This window comes from Chelonoidis abingdonii, chromosome 3 (assembly GCF_003597395.2).
Source record: "Chelonoidis abingdonii isolate Lonesome George chromosome 3, CheloAbing_2.0, whole genome shotgun sequence".
Classification (NCBI taxonomy): domain Eukaryota; kingdom Metazoa; phylum Chordata; order Testudines; family Testudinidae; genus Chelonoidis; species Chelonoidis abingdonii.
Genome location: NC_133771.1, coordinates 157,064,399 through 157,079,708, shown reverse-complemented (window position 1 = coordinate 157,079,708; position 15,310 = coordinate 157,064,399). Strand labels below are relative to the sequence as shown.

At 48.5% G+C, this 15,310-nt stretch overlaps 1 protein-coding gene across 1 annotated transcript in view; it reads right to left on the bottom strand.

The window, feature by feature from the left end:
- The window catches only part of DNAH8 (dynein axonemal heavy chain 8), a 621,721-nt gene that overhangs the window by 429,944 nt on the left and 176,467 nt on the right, over positions 1-15,310 (bottom strand). Inside the window, exon 21 of the mRNA XM_075064269.1 lies at positions 8,729-8,845. Within this exon, the coding sequence (XP_074920370.1) occupies positions 8,729-8,845 (117 nt within the window). The remainder of the gene's footprint in view (positions 1-8,728; positions 8,846-15,310) is intronic.

Below are 15,310 nucleotides of genomic sequence, written 5' to 3'. Positions count from 1 at the left end.
TGCCATTCTCCTGAGTAATTCCTGATATCCTTCAAAGTCATCTGGTACTATGCCCCAGGATGATGTCTCTGGTATCAGGGCCTCAACATGACGAAGAAGAGATGTGAAATGGAGGCAAGAGAAATGACTCTCTGGGTTGGTCTTCCAGTACTGGTACCGGCTGAACTGGCAGATGTTCCAGAGCCAGCAGTGGTGAGCTGAGTACATGGGCATCAGAAGTCTGATTGGTACGAACTGTTATCAGCCTCTCTGAGCTGATAGGAAAAGATCTAGTCATGTAAGGCAGTGTACAGGTGGGTGCTGGAGGCATCCCACAAGGAAAACAATAGGGCCACTGGGGACTGATAGTGTACCAGGCTCCTGGCTTGTATGGCCCATGAGTTCCAATTTCTGGACAAATTCTTCTCAAAGACATGTAATGAGAGCAATGACATGAGTGAGCCCTAGGCTATAAATACCAGGGAATATGAGTCATCTTCAGAGTCTGATCACAACTCTGAGTACCTAGAGATCCAGGATGGTGTGGTGCTGAGGGGGTCCTTGGAGACCTTGAACCGTACCTATGCCATGAGCATGGTACCGCGGACAGCATGCACATTTTCCTGGCTGTCAGTAACATGTGGTGTGTGGGATCTGGAGACGGTCCTGTGGAAGGGATAGTACCAACTCAGAGGAAGTTGGTGCCATGGTCAAGCAACCCAGTGCAGATGATCTAGAAGGCTACTTTAGTTGCCAGATAAGATTCTTCACCCTGAGGCAAAGACAATAGCAGTACCAACAGGTATATTAAGTCTCTACCCACAGTCTAAACCTGTGGTGTAGTCGGTACCAATAGGGCTGCTGACTTGCAGTGATCAGGAAAGACTGCTCTGTTGGCATCAAAGAAGTAGCCAGACTCGACAGTCCCTGAGAGGGCACCAGAGTCAAAGATTAAGGTCTCTCTGAATGAGTCAGTACCAGCAAGCAGTAAGCCAAAGAGCATGCTTTACTTTTATTACCTGATGGATCCTCTGTGGAATGGGTCTGTGATGCAAAGACTTCTTGGTGCCAGCTGGCAGAAGGCACAGGAGGCACACAGGGAACTTTCAGGGATCCTCTGCATCAGACATATGCATAATATACTCCTGAGGGAATTCTGCACCAAAAATTAAAAACTCTGCAGAATTCTGCATATTTTATTTGTCAAAATAACACAATATAATCATGCCGTTTTCAATTATTTTGGTAGTTTATGTCAATACAATACAGACAACAAAAAAGATTCAGGAAATGTTTTTTGACAAATAGATTCCATACTAGGCATATTAGCGCATCTATATGGCTCCACAGAGCAGATGACAATACTAATATTTTCGTGTATGTTAAGCAAAGAAGACTTTAAGGGTATGCCTACACAGCAAAGAAAAAGCATGGTGGCCTATGCCAGCTGACTCAGGCTTGTGGGGCTCAGGCTGCTGGGACTGTGGGACTTTCGGGCTAAGACTAGAGCTTTAGCTCTGGGACCCTCCCACTCTGCAGGGTCTTAGAGCCTGGGTTCCAGTCGCAGTCCAGAAGTCTACACAGCAGTGAATCATCCCTGCAGCCCAAACCCTGCGAGCCTGAGTTGGCTGGGACAGGCCAGACATGTGTTTTTCTTTGCTGTGTAAACATACCCTAAAGGGTGGCATATCCTTAGGAGTGAAGTTAGGCCATGATCTGGCACAGCACTTAAATATGTGCATAAAGTTCAGCACCTGAGTAACCCCATTGAAACTAATATTTTACCAGATTGGGGTCTCACTAACTGGCATGACTAAGTAATACTCAGCATGTCACTATACAGTCACTGGACTAGAACTGAAATTGTTGCAGACAATAGATTAGAAGGGCAACAGGAGAGAAGAGTGGAGAGAGTGGGGCTTGGTGAGGGAGTCTGGGGGGGCACCTGGATGCAGGGGGTGGGGGTTGGCAGGGAACTGGATGTGTGTTGGGGGTGGGGTTGGATGCATGTGTGTTGAGTGGACAATAGCACAGCTCCCTGTACAGTGACCCCTTCCCCCTGTGGCTGGGGAGTGATGGGGACAGAAAGTTGGAGGGTGCAGGTGTGGAGCTTCCTGCAGCGGGGGGAGGTTCCCAGGGTGGGTCTCACCCAGCCTCAGGAGGGCCCATGCAAAGGAAGAGGAAGTCCCAACCTCCCCAGCCCATCCGGGACTAGCAGCTGAAGTCTGGCACACAGTAGCAGCCACTGGCCGGGTCATCCTCAGCCCTGACCCCCCCGGATTCCTGGCGCACTGCAATAGCAAGCAAGAGGGACAGAGTCTTACATTCATGCCCAGTCCCACCCCGCCCCGAGTCAGTGATTTACATCTCCCCCGGCAGCTCCGTACACTTGGACCAGATGCGCCTGGTTGGGACCGCTGCCCAGAAGGAGCCTATGAATCAGTTATTCTCTCAAGAAAGGGTAAAACCTGTGGAGGACATGAATTCTGCACTTGTGCAGTGGCACAAAGTTCCCCCAGGAGTAATAATTGTCCACAAATGGGTAGCATGTGAGGTCTCTAATGAGAGCCAATAAGTCAACGATCATCATAATCACTGTGAAATGTATGTATGGACAATATTTAAGTAATTGTGTATCTATATGAAAAAGTATGTTCTTAAAGTATGGGAGGAAAGGCAGATCACTAAGAGGTCACTGACTTTGGACATGTTCCTTTCAGGCAGATGGTAACGGATATGTATCTCTCTGGCTATGTGTATATTCTGTACTGTACGCCTTACAATGGATGCCTGTTTGCAAACAAAGCCAGATATCAATCAAAAAATTGGGAAATCTACAAGAGAGAAAACCTATAGGAAAAAAACACTCAGCTGGGGGGTGTCCTGTTTATGATTAAGATTAGTCTGGTGTATCAGGGCATGCAAAGAAACACACAGGATCCTTCACTAAGAAGGCAACCTAACAGCATGTTTGTCTTATGAAAAGGGGGTCACAGCCAGCCTTATTGTAAAGCACTGGTGAGCAATCTTTTATTAGACATGGAAGTATCCTGTTAATAAAGTCTAGGCTCTAGAATGCATAATGATTTGATGTATAACCATTTGTTTCCAATACTTCTATGTGCTATTACTTGACTCTCTATGCTATGTTAAATACATTTACACTTGATTTCCGCATAAACACATGTAAGTGCTGTGTGTTAAACAGAGTAGTGATCTGGGGTGGAACTGGTCAGCTGGGGTGTACTGTTTCTTTGGAAGCAGCGTATCTGTGAATAATATGAATGTCCAATGGAACAGGGACTGGACCCTCTTGGAAGACATTCAGAGGTCTCAGCAGTTGTAATCTGCCTGTCACTAACATGCAGAGAGACAGCAGGGCCTGCAAAGGCCTACAGGGGAGTATTTGTGTTAACTGTGGCCACTGGAGTTGGAAAGCTGACCTCCTGGCAGGCACAGACAAGGTTTTCTCATGCTAAGGGGGAGTGGTATGAATTGTCTTGCAACTTTGGGTACCCCAGAAAACTTCACAGATACCCACACCCTAGACTTCGAGGAACTGAATGCTGACTTCTGTATGCATTTTTGAGGCCAGCCTACGAAAGGTTTGAACTCTGGGGACCTTGGCACAGGTTTCCCAGTACCAGGCAGGGTCTAGAGACCCACAACAATGAAAAAATCCCCAAAAAAGGGCCAAATAAAAAGAAATAAACATAGAACTATACAATTAATAAAGAAAAAAATAAAAGTCAAAAGACTTTTGAGCAGCTCTAGGTAGATCAAGTATTTGTTCATAAAGAACACAAATGCTCTGATGACAGATGGAAAGACGGAACTGAAAGATGGACTCAGACCTTTATACTCTTACTTGCAGCACAAGGAGCTTGGCAATGAGCGGTGCTGCCCTTATAGGTACCATCAGAGAAAACTCCCCAGCACTGGTCCTCAAGGCACACATTCAACTATAGTGTAATGGACATATGCAAGCAATCAAAGCACACTCCAATTTAATGATGGCTCCCCAATGTCAACTACTTTCTAAAATGTGTCAGTTAGCCAGTTTTTGATCTATTTAATGTGTGCTAAATTTTAACAAGAATGTTGTGCAGTATTAAGTCAAATTCCTTATACAAGTCTAAGTATATTACATCTATGCAGTTACCTTACCAAACAAATTTGTAATCTCATCAAAGAATGAAATCAAGATTATTTGACAAGACTTATTTTTCATATAATCATGTTGACTGGCAATAATTCTATTCCTAGCCTTTAATTCTTTATCAATTTAATACCACCTCAGCTTTTCCCTTTTTTGGGGGGGTGTGTCTAGGACTGATGTCTGGCTACTATGCAGAGACTCATCAGTCTTTAAACTGAAGAATTCATGACCTTCACAAGGCAAGTCTTCCAAAACTAATATATACTTCTCTGAGCAAGCCCAAAGGGCAGTTTTGCAGAAGGTCACTGAAACTCTGCAGCACTGATGGGGAGCATCCCACAAGATTAAATACACAGAGACCAACCCAGACCACTACTTTCTCTGTACATGTGGAGGGGGCAGTTGAGTCAAAAGTGCCCTATCACAGCAAAAAACTGTTAGTTACCTGTACGATAACTGCTGTTCTTTGAGACGTTAATGCAGATCTGTATTACATTCTGCATGTGGTGCCAATCTTGGTACCAGTGGTGATCCCCTGGAAGACTCAACAACTTTTGAGAGCGATACTGAGAAGGCGAGGGAGAGGAGGAAGATGTCTCCAAGCCTAACCCTGAGGAATCTCCAGAGTAGTCCATAGGCAATGAAGGAGCCACCAGTCCAACAAACATCCAGCCTTATCCAAAGTTCAGCTTACAGGATGCATCAGTACTGACAACGGTAAAGCAGTTGGTGCTTTAACCAGTGGTGACCTGGAGTCGGTTCCCACCGGTTGGCGGGAACTGGTTTTTAAATTTAGAAGCCCTTTTAAAACCGGTTGTCTCACAAGGGACATCTGGTTCGAAAAGGGCTTTTAAATTTAACAAAAGCCCCAGCAGCTCCCTGCCCTTTCCCCAACCCCAGCTCACCTCATTCAGCCTCTGCCTCCTTTCCTGAATGCTCCCCTGGTTTCTCCTCCCCCTCCCCGGCTTCCCGCCAATCAGCTGTTCGCACGGGAAGCCTGGGAGGGCTGAGAAGGAAGCAGCGGCTTCCTGCAGGTGATCTGTGGCAAGAAGGCAGGGGCACAAGAAGGGATCCAGGCGCCGCATGGCTCCAGCCTGGCCCCTGACCCCATCCCTGGCCGGCGCAGCTCCGGCCCAGTCCCAATCTCAGCCAGGCAGTGCGGCTTCAGCTCAGACCCGATTTTGGCCAGCTGGGCGGTGCGGCTCCGGCCCGGCCTGGCCCCTGGGATAGCCGAGAGGCACGGCTCCGACCCAGTCCCGGTCCCAGTCAGCTGGGCACCTCGACTCCGGCCCTGGCCGAGTGACCCGGCTCCGATCCCAACTCCGGCTGAGCGGCCCAGCCCGGCCCCGGCCCAGCCCCCACCTCCAGGCAGGGAGCAGGGAGGGGGTGTTGGATAGAGAGCAGGGGAGTTGGAGGTGGTGGATTAGTGTCGGGGCGGTCAGAGGGCAGGGAGCAGGGGGATTGGGGGATTGAATGGGGGCAAGGGTCCCGGGGGGGCAGTCAGGAAGGAGCAGGGGTTGGATGGGGCGGTGGGGGGCAGACAGGGGCAGGGGTTCCAGGGGCAGTCAGGAGACACAGAGAAGAGGTGGTTGGATGGGGCAGGGGTTCCGGCGGGGGGCCATCAGGAATGAGAGGAGGGGTTGGATGGGGCGGCAAGGGGCAGGGAAGGGGGGTGGATGGGGCAGGAGTCCCGGGGGGGCTGTCAAGGAACGTGGGTGGTTGGATGGGGCAGAAGTCCCGGGGGAGGCATGACCCCTTCGTGGGGTGAGGAGGGAACCAGTTGTTAATATTTTGACGGCTCATCACTGGCTTTAACCACTAACACAGACCTCATACTCACACTCAGTAAAAGCAGACATTGGTGCCAAAGTCGAAGCTGGCACTGGACCCATAGATGCAGTATGCACCGGGATCATCATTGGCACTGAAGATAATAGCTGTGTTGACAAGTCTCTCAGTACCGAAAAGGCAGGTGACTTCAACTCTGCACCCTGAATTGGAAGAGGTTCAAAAGAGATTCCAATAATAATGGCAGGTCTGCAACCAGTCCAGACAGCACCAAGGACACTGAAGAAGCCTCCACAGCTGAACATTCCTCAATTAGTGGAGGGTCAGGAACAGCCAGGCAAAGCAACTCCGATGCAGCCTGATACACCACTGCTGTGGAAACAGTCAATGCTGAAACTGAAGTTGTTGGTACTGGACTCAGAGGAAGCCCCACGGATGGTACCTGAGTCATTGGTAGAGTCCAGTCACCTCTGCACTAGAGAGCAAATAGCCCTGCTCTATTGTGCATGTGGGACGAATCATAATCTAAGTCTGCACTCCTCTCGGAAGGGGAGGAGGAATATCTCCCAGTTCAGGTTTAAAACAAATAAAAAGAAGTTCCTCTTCACGCAGCGCACAGTCAATTTGTGGAACTCCTTACCTGAGGAGGTTGTGAAGGCTAGGATTATAACAGCATTTAAAAGAGAACCGGATAAATTCATGGTGGTTAAGTCCATAAATGGCTATTAGCCAGGACGGATAAGGAATGGTGTCCCTAGCCTCTGTTTGTCAGAGGATGGAGATGGATGGCAGAAGAGAGATCACTTGATCATTGCCTGTTAGGTTCATTCTCTCTGGGGCACCTGGCATTGGTCACTGTCGGTAGACAGGATACTGGGCTAGATGGACGTTCGGTCTGACCCCGTATGGCCGTTCTTATGTTCTTACGTTATATGTTCTTATGGAATGGCCCCAGTCCATTTTGTGATAAATTTTTCTAGGAGAACCAGAGGAAGAACTGTTTTTTTTTTTCTGTGAGGAAGAAGAATACGAATTTGGCCTAATAACAGCCTGTGCCAGCTCAGATGCCTTCTGAGGGGCCTGACAATCTTCAGAGATCGCCAGTGTTGAAACAGGCTTCATGGTCTGCTCCTGAGGGTGCCGCTTCAAATATAAGTCTCTGTCCACATGTGTTTTCTTTTTGAATGACTTGCAGATGAAGGACTTTTCTTTAACGGGCCCTTCTCAAAGGCACAATAAACATTGAGTGTGTGTGTGGGAGGAGGGGCATTATCAGAGCTAACTACCCCACATGATGGGCAATGTTTAAATGCTGGCGAGAGCATCACACCAGGCAAAATCCTATCCAACCATTTTGAATAAACTAAACCTATAGACACCACTAAACTAACTACAACTAACAGCTATATACAAAAAACTCTGTGAAATAGCATAAGGTAAAAATCACACTGAGCATTCCAACTCAAGCCCTGGGCAGTGAGGATGGTTGGGGCAATGCTGCTCTTAAATTGCCAGGGGAGGGGCTATGCGGCCAGAAGGCAAGAGTGCCACCCCTACAAGTACTGCTAAGCAAAATTCTCTGGCTTCTGTGCATTGGGTGCACACACACCTGAGTGCAAGGCCGGCTTTAGGGCGATTCACCTGATTCCCTCGAATCGGGCTCCACACCCCTAAGAGGGCCCCGCAACATCCCTAAGGATCCTCTGCTAACGTGCCGTCGAAGGCACTGCCAGCCAATAGAGCTGCCGCTGAAGTCCCGCTGCTGTCTTCAGCGGCAGCTCAACCGCTGTCGTGGAAGAAGGACCCTCCACTGCCGCGCCGCCGAAGGCACCAGCAGCCAATTGAGCTGCCGCCGAAGTCCCGCTGCTGTCTTCGGCGGCAGCTCTTTCGAATTGGGCCCCGCAGTGCCTAAAGCTGCCCTGCCTGAGTGGAATACACATCTGCAACCACCTGAAGAACTGATAGTGTCATGTGATTTTGCACACTCTTCCACTTGAACTGACTTCTTTTCTATAACAGATGCAGGCAAGGCCAATGAATAGAGTTGTTGGAGAGGAGGAAGCTTCAATAGCTGCTGGAATACAACTGGGACATTCAGGGTTCCCAAGTTGTTCTTAATGGCTTAGACAAAAAGTTGGAATTCCTCAACCTTAGGCAAAGTTATCAAAGCAGTTCTCCAGAAGGAGAGTTGAAGATACTTCTCATTCACCAATGAAGGCAATGACTGGGGATAGTGCAGTATTGGCCACGTCCAGCAGGAGGAGCTTAGAAAGGGCAGCGAAGGAGTATGCAGTTGCCTCTGTAGATTGGCACAATTACCCCAGTAGTGGTCTGAGAAATAAGAAATACTTACCTTGCTCTTCAAACCTGAAGGGGAGGGCACTGACAAAAATTAGAGACCCGTTATGACAAGCAAACAGAGTGCTAGTCACAAACAATAGTGAGACTTGATACAAACTCAACTGGACAAAAAGAGGCTAAAATCTAGGCTTTAAGGGCGGTAGCAGGGATGTAAATATGGAGAAACTAGCAGGACCTTATCATTCTTCCAAAAGAAATGCATGTGAACAACATTTGCTTTAAAAAATCAGAGATCTATTTCAATGTTGCAAAAGGTTATCACTAAATTTTAAGAATTTAATATTAATCTTAACTAAGAAGTTTCTTACATATGAATAGAAATCAAATTATTAACTGAGCACAAGTTTTTTTTTGTTGTGAAAAAATTCAAAGATCAAATGAAAGTGTATTTGAAATTTCTTCAAAAAATGTCATTTTAATTAATTTGGCAAATATGCATACCTTTTTCAAAAGCTGCTTAAACATATTCATAACTTCATCAACTTCTTGAAAAAAACTGTCCAATGTCAGAGATGACCAAGTTAATATAGTAAGTCCTTGTCTCAACACAGATTCTACCTAAACAAACAAACAAACAATAAAACAAAACAAAAAATTGTGATAACTAAATATAGAAAAAAATAAATATGTTAGGAATATAACATACAATGGGACTGATGATTACAAAAATAAACAATGGTTCTGTGCACATTACTGAAAGAAACAGATGCAAACTAACAGAATCTATGTTTTGTTATTTCAAGGAAAACTGCACAGATTTACTCAATGTTTATTTAGGTTTTTATGTATACCACTGCCATATTCCCTGCTATGCTGACAATTCTCAAATGTACCTGTCCACCATTGACCTCTCTCTTCCTGGCCAGTCTCGCATCTCTTGCTAGTCCTCTAACATCTCATCATGGATGTTACTTCCTTAAACTAAACAAAATCTGAACTCTCTATATTTTCTACTAAACCCTATTCTTTGCTGCAGTTCTCCATCACTGTGGACAGATTGAGATCACACCTCTGAAGCTCCTATGACTCTTCCCTTTCCTTTTTGATCACATCCACTTTCTCACTAAATCCTGTTGCTGCACTCCCTATACTATTTCTAAAATCCTTGCTTTCCTCACCAGCCACATCCCTTTTTTTTGCCCAAGGTAACCTCAGACTTGCATATCAATCAGGTCATTCAGCTGTCATTTTTCATTCTAAATTTCATCTGACTACGGAAGATGCCACTCTTCACACCTGGGATGTCAGGAGAGTGTTGGCTTTCTATCTGGAAAGGACTAAACCCTTGAGGACTGTTTGTCTCTTTCATGGCCAGTATTAAAGTGGTCCCTGTTTTGATCCAAAGGCTCTCTCCAAATGGGTTTGTGGTTGTATCCCCTCTTGCTAAAACACTGCAAATGTCCAGCCCCCTCCTATGGTTATAGCTAAGGCTATGTTTTTGTCATAGGTATTTTTGTAAAACTCATAGACAGGACACGGGTCATAAACAAAAATTCATGGGCCCATGACTTGTCCATGACTTTTACTAAAAATACCCACCGTGACTAAAACTTAGACGGGGGTCGTGGGTGCTGTGTGGGGGGGGGGGCGCTCTGGGGACACCACAGATGCTGAGGGAGGTGACCCGGGACCCCTGCTGGTACTGGAGTAGGGAGGGTTGGTGGGGCTGGCAGGGGTTTCCTACCTGGCTCCGCGTCCCTGCAGCTCCTAGGCAGCAGAGGTAGGAACCAGGGCAGGAGCTCTTCTGCTGCTCCCGTCACAAGTGCTGCCTGCCCCAGCTCCCATTGGCCAGGAAACGCAGTCAACGGGAGCTGCAGGGGCGGGGCTTGTAGGTGCCAGCAGCAGGCAGCACGAAGACCACCCCCTCGCCCCTAGGACCTGCAGGGGGATGCCCCACGCCAGGTAAGCACACATCCCAAATCCCTGCCCTTAGCCCCCTCCCACACACCCAGACTGCTGCTGCCGGCTCAGGGGCTGCCTGGCTCAGGCAGCCCCTGTGCCAGCACCAACCGCTGCAGAAGTCATGAAGGTCATGGAAAGACATGGAATCCGTGACTTCCATGATAGCCATGATAGACTCGCAGCCTTAGTTATAGCGCATTCTGCTAAACCACAATCTACTTCCATTGCCCTGATGAAGAACACGTCCACTGCAGAAATATGCAAAGCTACCATGTGGGCTTTGGTCCATACCTTCTTACATGCCTCTAGAGCAGTCACCTCCTTCGGTACTGCAGTTCTACAAACAGTCTTAGATGGGGCTCAAAAGCACCCACTTTCATTGGGGAGTATTGCTTCAAAGTCACCTGAAGTAAAGCACCCATGAGGACATTATTCACAGAATGAGACTTTAATTATTCTGTACAGCAGTGTTTCCCAAACTTGGGATGCCACTTGTGTAGGGAAAGCCCCTGGCAGGCCGGGCCGGGCCAGTTTGTTTACCTGCCGTGTCTGCAGGTTCGGCCGATTGCGGCTCCCACTGGCCGCGGTTCACTGCTCCAGGCCAATGGGAGGCAGGAAGCGGCGCAGGCCGAAGGACATACTGGCCGCTGCTGGGGACAGATTAACTATTTGTGGTCCCGATGCCAAACATATTTGTGGGCCCCCCCAGGGAATGATTGTAAAAGACAGGAGATCGACACAGAAATTGTCTTTGACACAGACATAGCTGCACAGGTTTTATTAACAATAGCTACCCAGAGTGGTTTGGTTGAGTAAGTTACTCACATTAATGCTTGCTATGTAACATACTAATTATTTATCTGAAGCAAGACTAACATGAAAAATGATGCTGTAAATACAATGTATGTTTTATTCTGCCCCCCCCCCACACCGCCTGGTTCTAGCCTATTCTCTTCTTCTCTCTCTCTGCACTGAACTGCCCCTCCTCCCACAGCAGCAAGACAGGTTCTCTTCCTGCCCTCACAGGTGGGTGTTGGGAGTGGAAGGAGCAGAGGCTAATGTGGTTACTCCTGTAACTGGACTTTTACTTTCCAGTCAGCACTGCTAACTGGACACTCTGGTCCCGTTTTCTACTAGAGTTTCCAGTCTAACACTGGATACCTGGCAACAGGGCTGCCAGAAAAGTCTTGGGGGGGTGGGGAGATGGGGGGCAAGCAACCATTTTTAATAGTAAGCCTTAAGCAGGGGGGAGCAAGTAGTGGGTGGGCTAGGGAGTGGAGAGGAGCTAGTGGGCAGGGCCATGTCTGCTGTACTGCCCAGGTAGATTGGAGACTGTTGGGATCAGCTGACACAATATCCCCAGCCCAAGTGATGTGATCGCCAGTAGTGGATTTAGGGTTACTGAGGGAGGGGGCTCAGGGTTGGGGATGTGGAATCTTACCTGGGCAGCTCCTGTTTGATGTGAGGGGTGCAGCAGCTCCCATTTGGTGCTCAGGGTGGGGGTGGGAATGTGGGGAGGGGTGCAGGAGTCAGGGCATGGGGGACTGGGTATGTGTGGGGGTGCAGGAGTCAGGGAAGGGGGCTGGGTGTGTGGGCTCAGGTCATGGGGTACTCACAGCAGGGGGCTGGAGGCATAGGTGCTGACTTTTGGTTTTGCTGGGGGGTGCCCTCCCTAGTCCCCACCCCCACTCTGCTCCTCCCCTCGCCCACTGTTCGTTCCTCTCCGCCCCCTCCTCCGAGCACCTCTGCCAGTTTGGGGGGAGGCTGTTTTCAGCATATTTATACACATTAGAGAAAAAAGGTGGGTGAGGTAATATATTTTATTGGACCAGATTCTGTTGGCGAGAGAGACAAGCTTTTGAGCTTTCACAGAACTCTTCTTCACGAAGAAGAACTCTGTGAAAGCTCCAAAGCTTCTCTCTCTCTCTCACCAACAAAAGTTACTCCAATAAAAGATATTACCTCACTCACCTTTTGTTGCTCTAATTTCCTGGGAACAACAGGGCTACAACAACACAGCATACAAAAATGCAAGATTCACATGAACAGCACAGAGTGACCACTATCACACCAGGACACTATTTTCAGGATTCATCTTATCATAATGCCATTATCACACCAAGGAAGTAGCACTACCAGAATGAGATAAATATAGTCACATGTGCATGCCAAAAATTCACAGTACAAGCACACTGGGATCCACACAGCAGGATAGTACAGAAGTGTCAGTTTAGTTCTCAGTTTAATGGGGATACACTCAGGGACTGAGTCCAAAGGATCAGCTAAACACAAGGGCACCTGCAAATAGCTGTACAAACAGCAGGATCTAACTGGCACCACAGGAGGAGTTGCATGTCAGGGCACTAATTCCCAATCCCAGTGCAAGGCAATAGGGGATCCAGGTACCAGGTATTTCGTACCAGAATTTGTACTCCCCGGAGAGTGGAATGGAATTATAGAAGTTACAGGGGAAAAAGCCCTCTGTGATCATCCTGGTTCAATCCATCTCCCTGCCAATGCAGGGCTAATCCTTACTGAATGTTTTGTCCAGTCTCCTTTTAAAAGTCCCAAGCCTTGGAGTTTCTAGCTGTGACAATCTATACTAGGGGTTCTCAGACTGGGGGTCGGGACCTGTCAGGGGGTCACAAGGTTATTACTTGGGCGGTCACAAGCTGTCAACCTCCACCCCAAATGTCTCCAGCATTTACAATGGTGTTAAATATATATAAAGTGTTTTTAATTTATAAGGGAGAATCGCACTGAGAGGCTTGCTGTGTGAAAGGGGCCACCAGTACAAAAGTTTTGAGAGCCACTGCTATATACCTCAGGGGAGCAGCATGCTATGCACTGCAAGCCCCATATTCATCATTTGTATACATTTTTTATATTTCATATAAAGCATGCCATGTAAGGTATTATGGGAAAGGTTATCATTTGCTGAAACCCACTGTTCTGTCAAAATATGTATATCATTAAAAGTGTATAAAGTTATGAGATTGTACTGTATGGTGTGAATGAAATATGCTACAAATTTGTGTGTACCCCAGAAGGCAACTCCCCAGAAACAAGGCACTTGACCAAATGGCTGGGTGGATGTTAAATAACCATCACCAGCCATTGTGCAGCAAGTGAATGACAATTAGCAATTCAATGCTCATCACCAGAGAATTATTCAACCCCAGGACTCAGCAATGCCCCCCCTCTCCTCCACCGCCAACATGATCACTAGCCCTTCCCTTGAGAGACAATTCCCTCCACATCCCAAGGCAGAGATTGCACTGCTAGGACAGTTTCCCCTGATAGCCTCAGTTTCCTTTTCCTATCTCCTTTCTCACCCCCAACATGGTGCCTGAACTTGTGTTTGCCAGAGCACATGGACTAAACACATACTACAATAGCAGATAGTTCTAGTCTTCCCTTGGGAGACAATTCCATCCACATCCCAAGGCAAAGATTTCACTGCTATGACAGTTTCCCCTGATAGCCTCAGTTTCCCTTTCCTACTCCCCATCCCCAGGAGATGCCCCCCCCCATGCCCATCCTGATCAAGCTGCCCGGCAAGGGCTGGTACTCTCAGTCTCTCTGTGTTGCAGGAGTGCAGGGGATGTTTCCGGAGATGCCTCTGGCTGAGACCCCTGCCAAATGCAGAGAGCTGGGTGGCAGCTGGTGCCCCCCACTATGCAGACAGCCACCCCACCAGCAGCCAGGTGCCAGCTCTCAGCACAGCCACCTGGGAAGGGGTTTCAGTCCACCCCCAAAGAACCCCTTTGAAATACACTTACCAGCTCAGCTGCTGCTACTGGCTGCCTTAAGTTGGGTGAGAGGTTGAAGCGAGGCTGGGAGCTGCTCAGCTGCAGAGCCACAGAAAGCAGCCTGCTGCCCAGGAGAAGCAGGTAGGGGAAGGAGGCGGAGCTGCACCTGTGGGGTCACTCAGCCCCGCTCCAGGAGCAGAGTTCTCCTCGCTGATTGGCTGGTGGCCAAAGAACACCTAAACAGCACTGCCCACTACACAAGCCACACTAATCAGCAACTCAGAGCCATAAAAACTTCCTTGATTGATGGTTCTGCAATGATTCCCCGCCCCCGCTGAACAGCTCATGGCTCCTGTGCCCCCACGGCCCCATTCCTCCCCTTCCCCAAGGCCTGGCCCCGTCTCTCCTCCTCCCAGGAGCCAGGGCTGGCTCTGGTTTTTTTGCCACTCCAAGCAAAAGAAAACAAAAATAAACAAAAAAATCTTTGGGCTGGCCGGAGCAGCAAAGGGGGAAAAAAAAAAAACCTGCGGGGCGGCCAGAGCGGCGAAGGGGGAAAAAACCCAAACAAACAAACCTGCAGGCTGGCTGGAGAGGCGAAGGGAAGAAAAAAAACAAACCTGTGGGGCGACCAGAGCCGTGAAGGGGAAAAAAAACAAAAACAAAAACAAAACCTGCAGGGCAGACAGAGCGTGGGTGCAGGGGGACGCTCGGCCCTGCAGACGTGCCCCGGCTAGCAGGGGAGAGAGAGAGAAGGAGGGCGGCCAGGGCTTCCTTCAGCGGAGCGCTCATAACACCGCCTGCCAGGAGGGCTCCGCGCCGCTCTGGTTGGCAGGCAGGGAAGGACGCAGTCTGCCCTGCCAGGCTTGCTATAGACCTGGCACCACTCCCAGCAGGGTGCACCCCTCCTCCACACATATGGAGGGCAACCTCCCACACCCCAGTGTTTGATGTAGTACATGCAGGCTATGTTGTCTTTTGGGATCTTTGTATGAGATACTGGTATCAGCAGGAAGAAATGGGCATAGGCATTCCTGACCACCCTCAGTTCAAGGAGATTTATATGTAGAGATATCTCTGTAAGTGACCATTTGCCTTAGTAGTGAGGCTGTTTAAGTGCATGACCCAGTAGTAAGGAGCAACAATGGTGACGTGCAAGAAGGGGATCCCTTTTCACACATTGGCTCAGTCCTTCCACCAGTCTAAGGAGTTGTTGATCCTGGTAGTGACAGAGGTTTCTCCACCCTGTCCCTGTTCAGTCTGTAAACTAAACTGAACAATAGTTGGAGGCATCACATATGGAGTCTGGCATATGGTGTCACTGCCGTACTCATCGCCATATGCCCCAACAGTTGGAGGTAGCAGAGTCTAG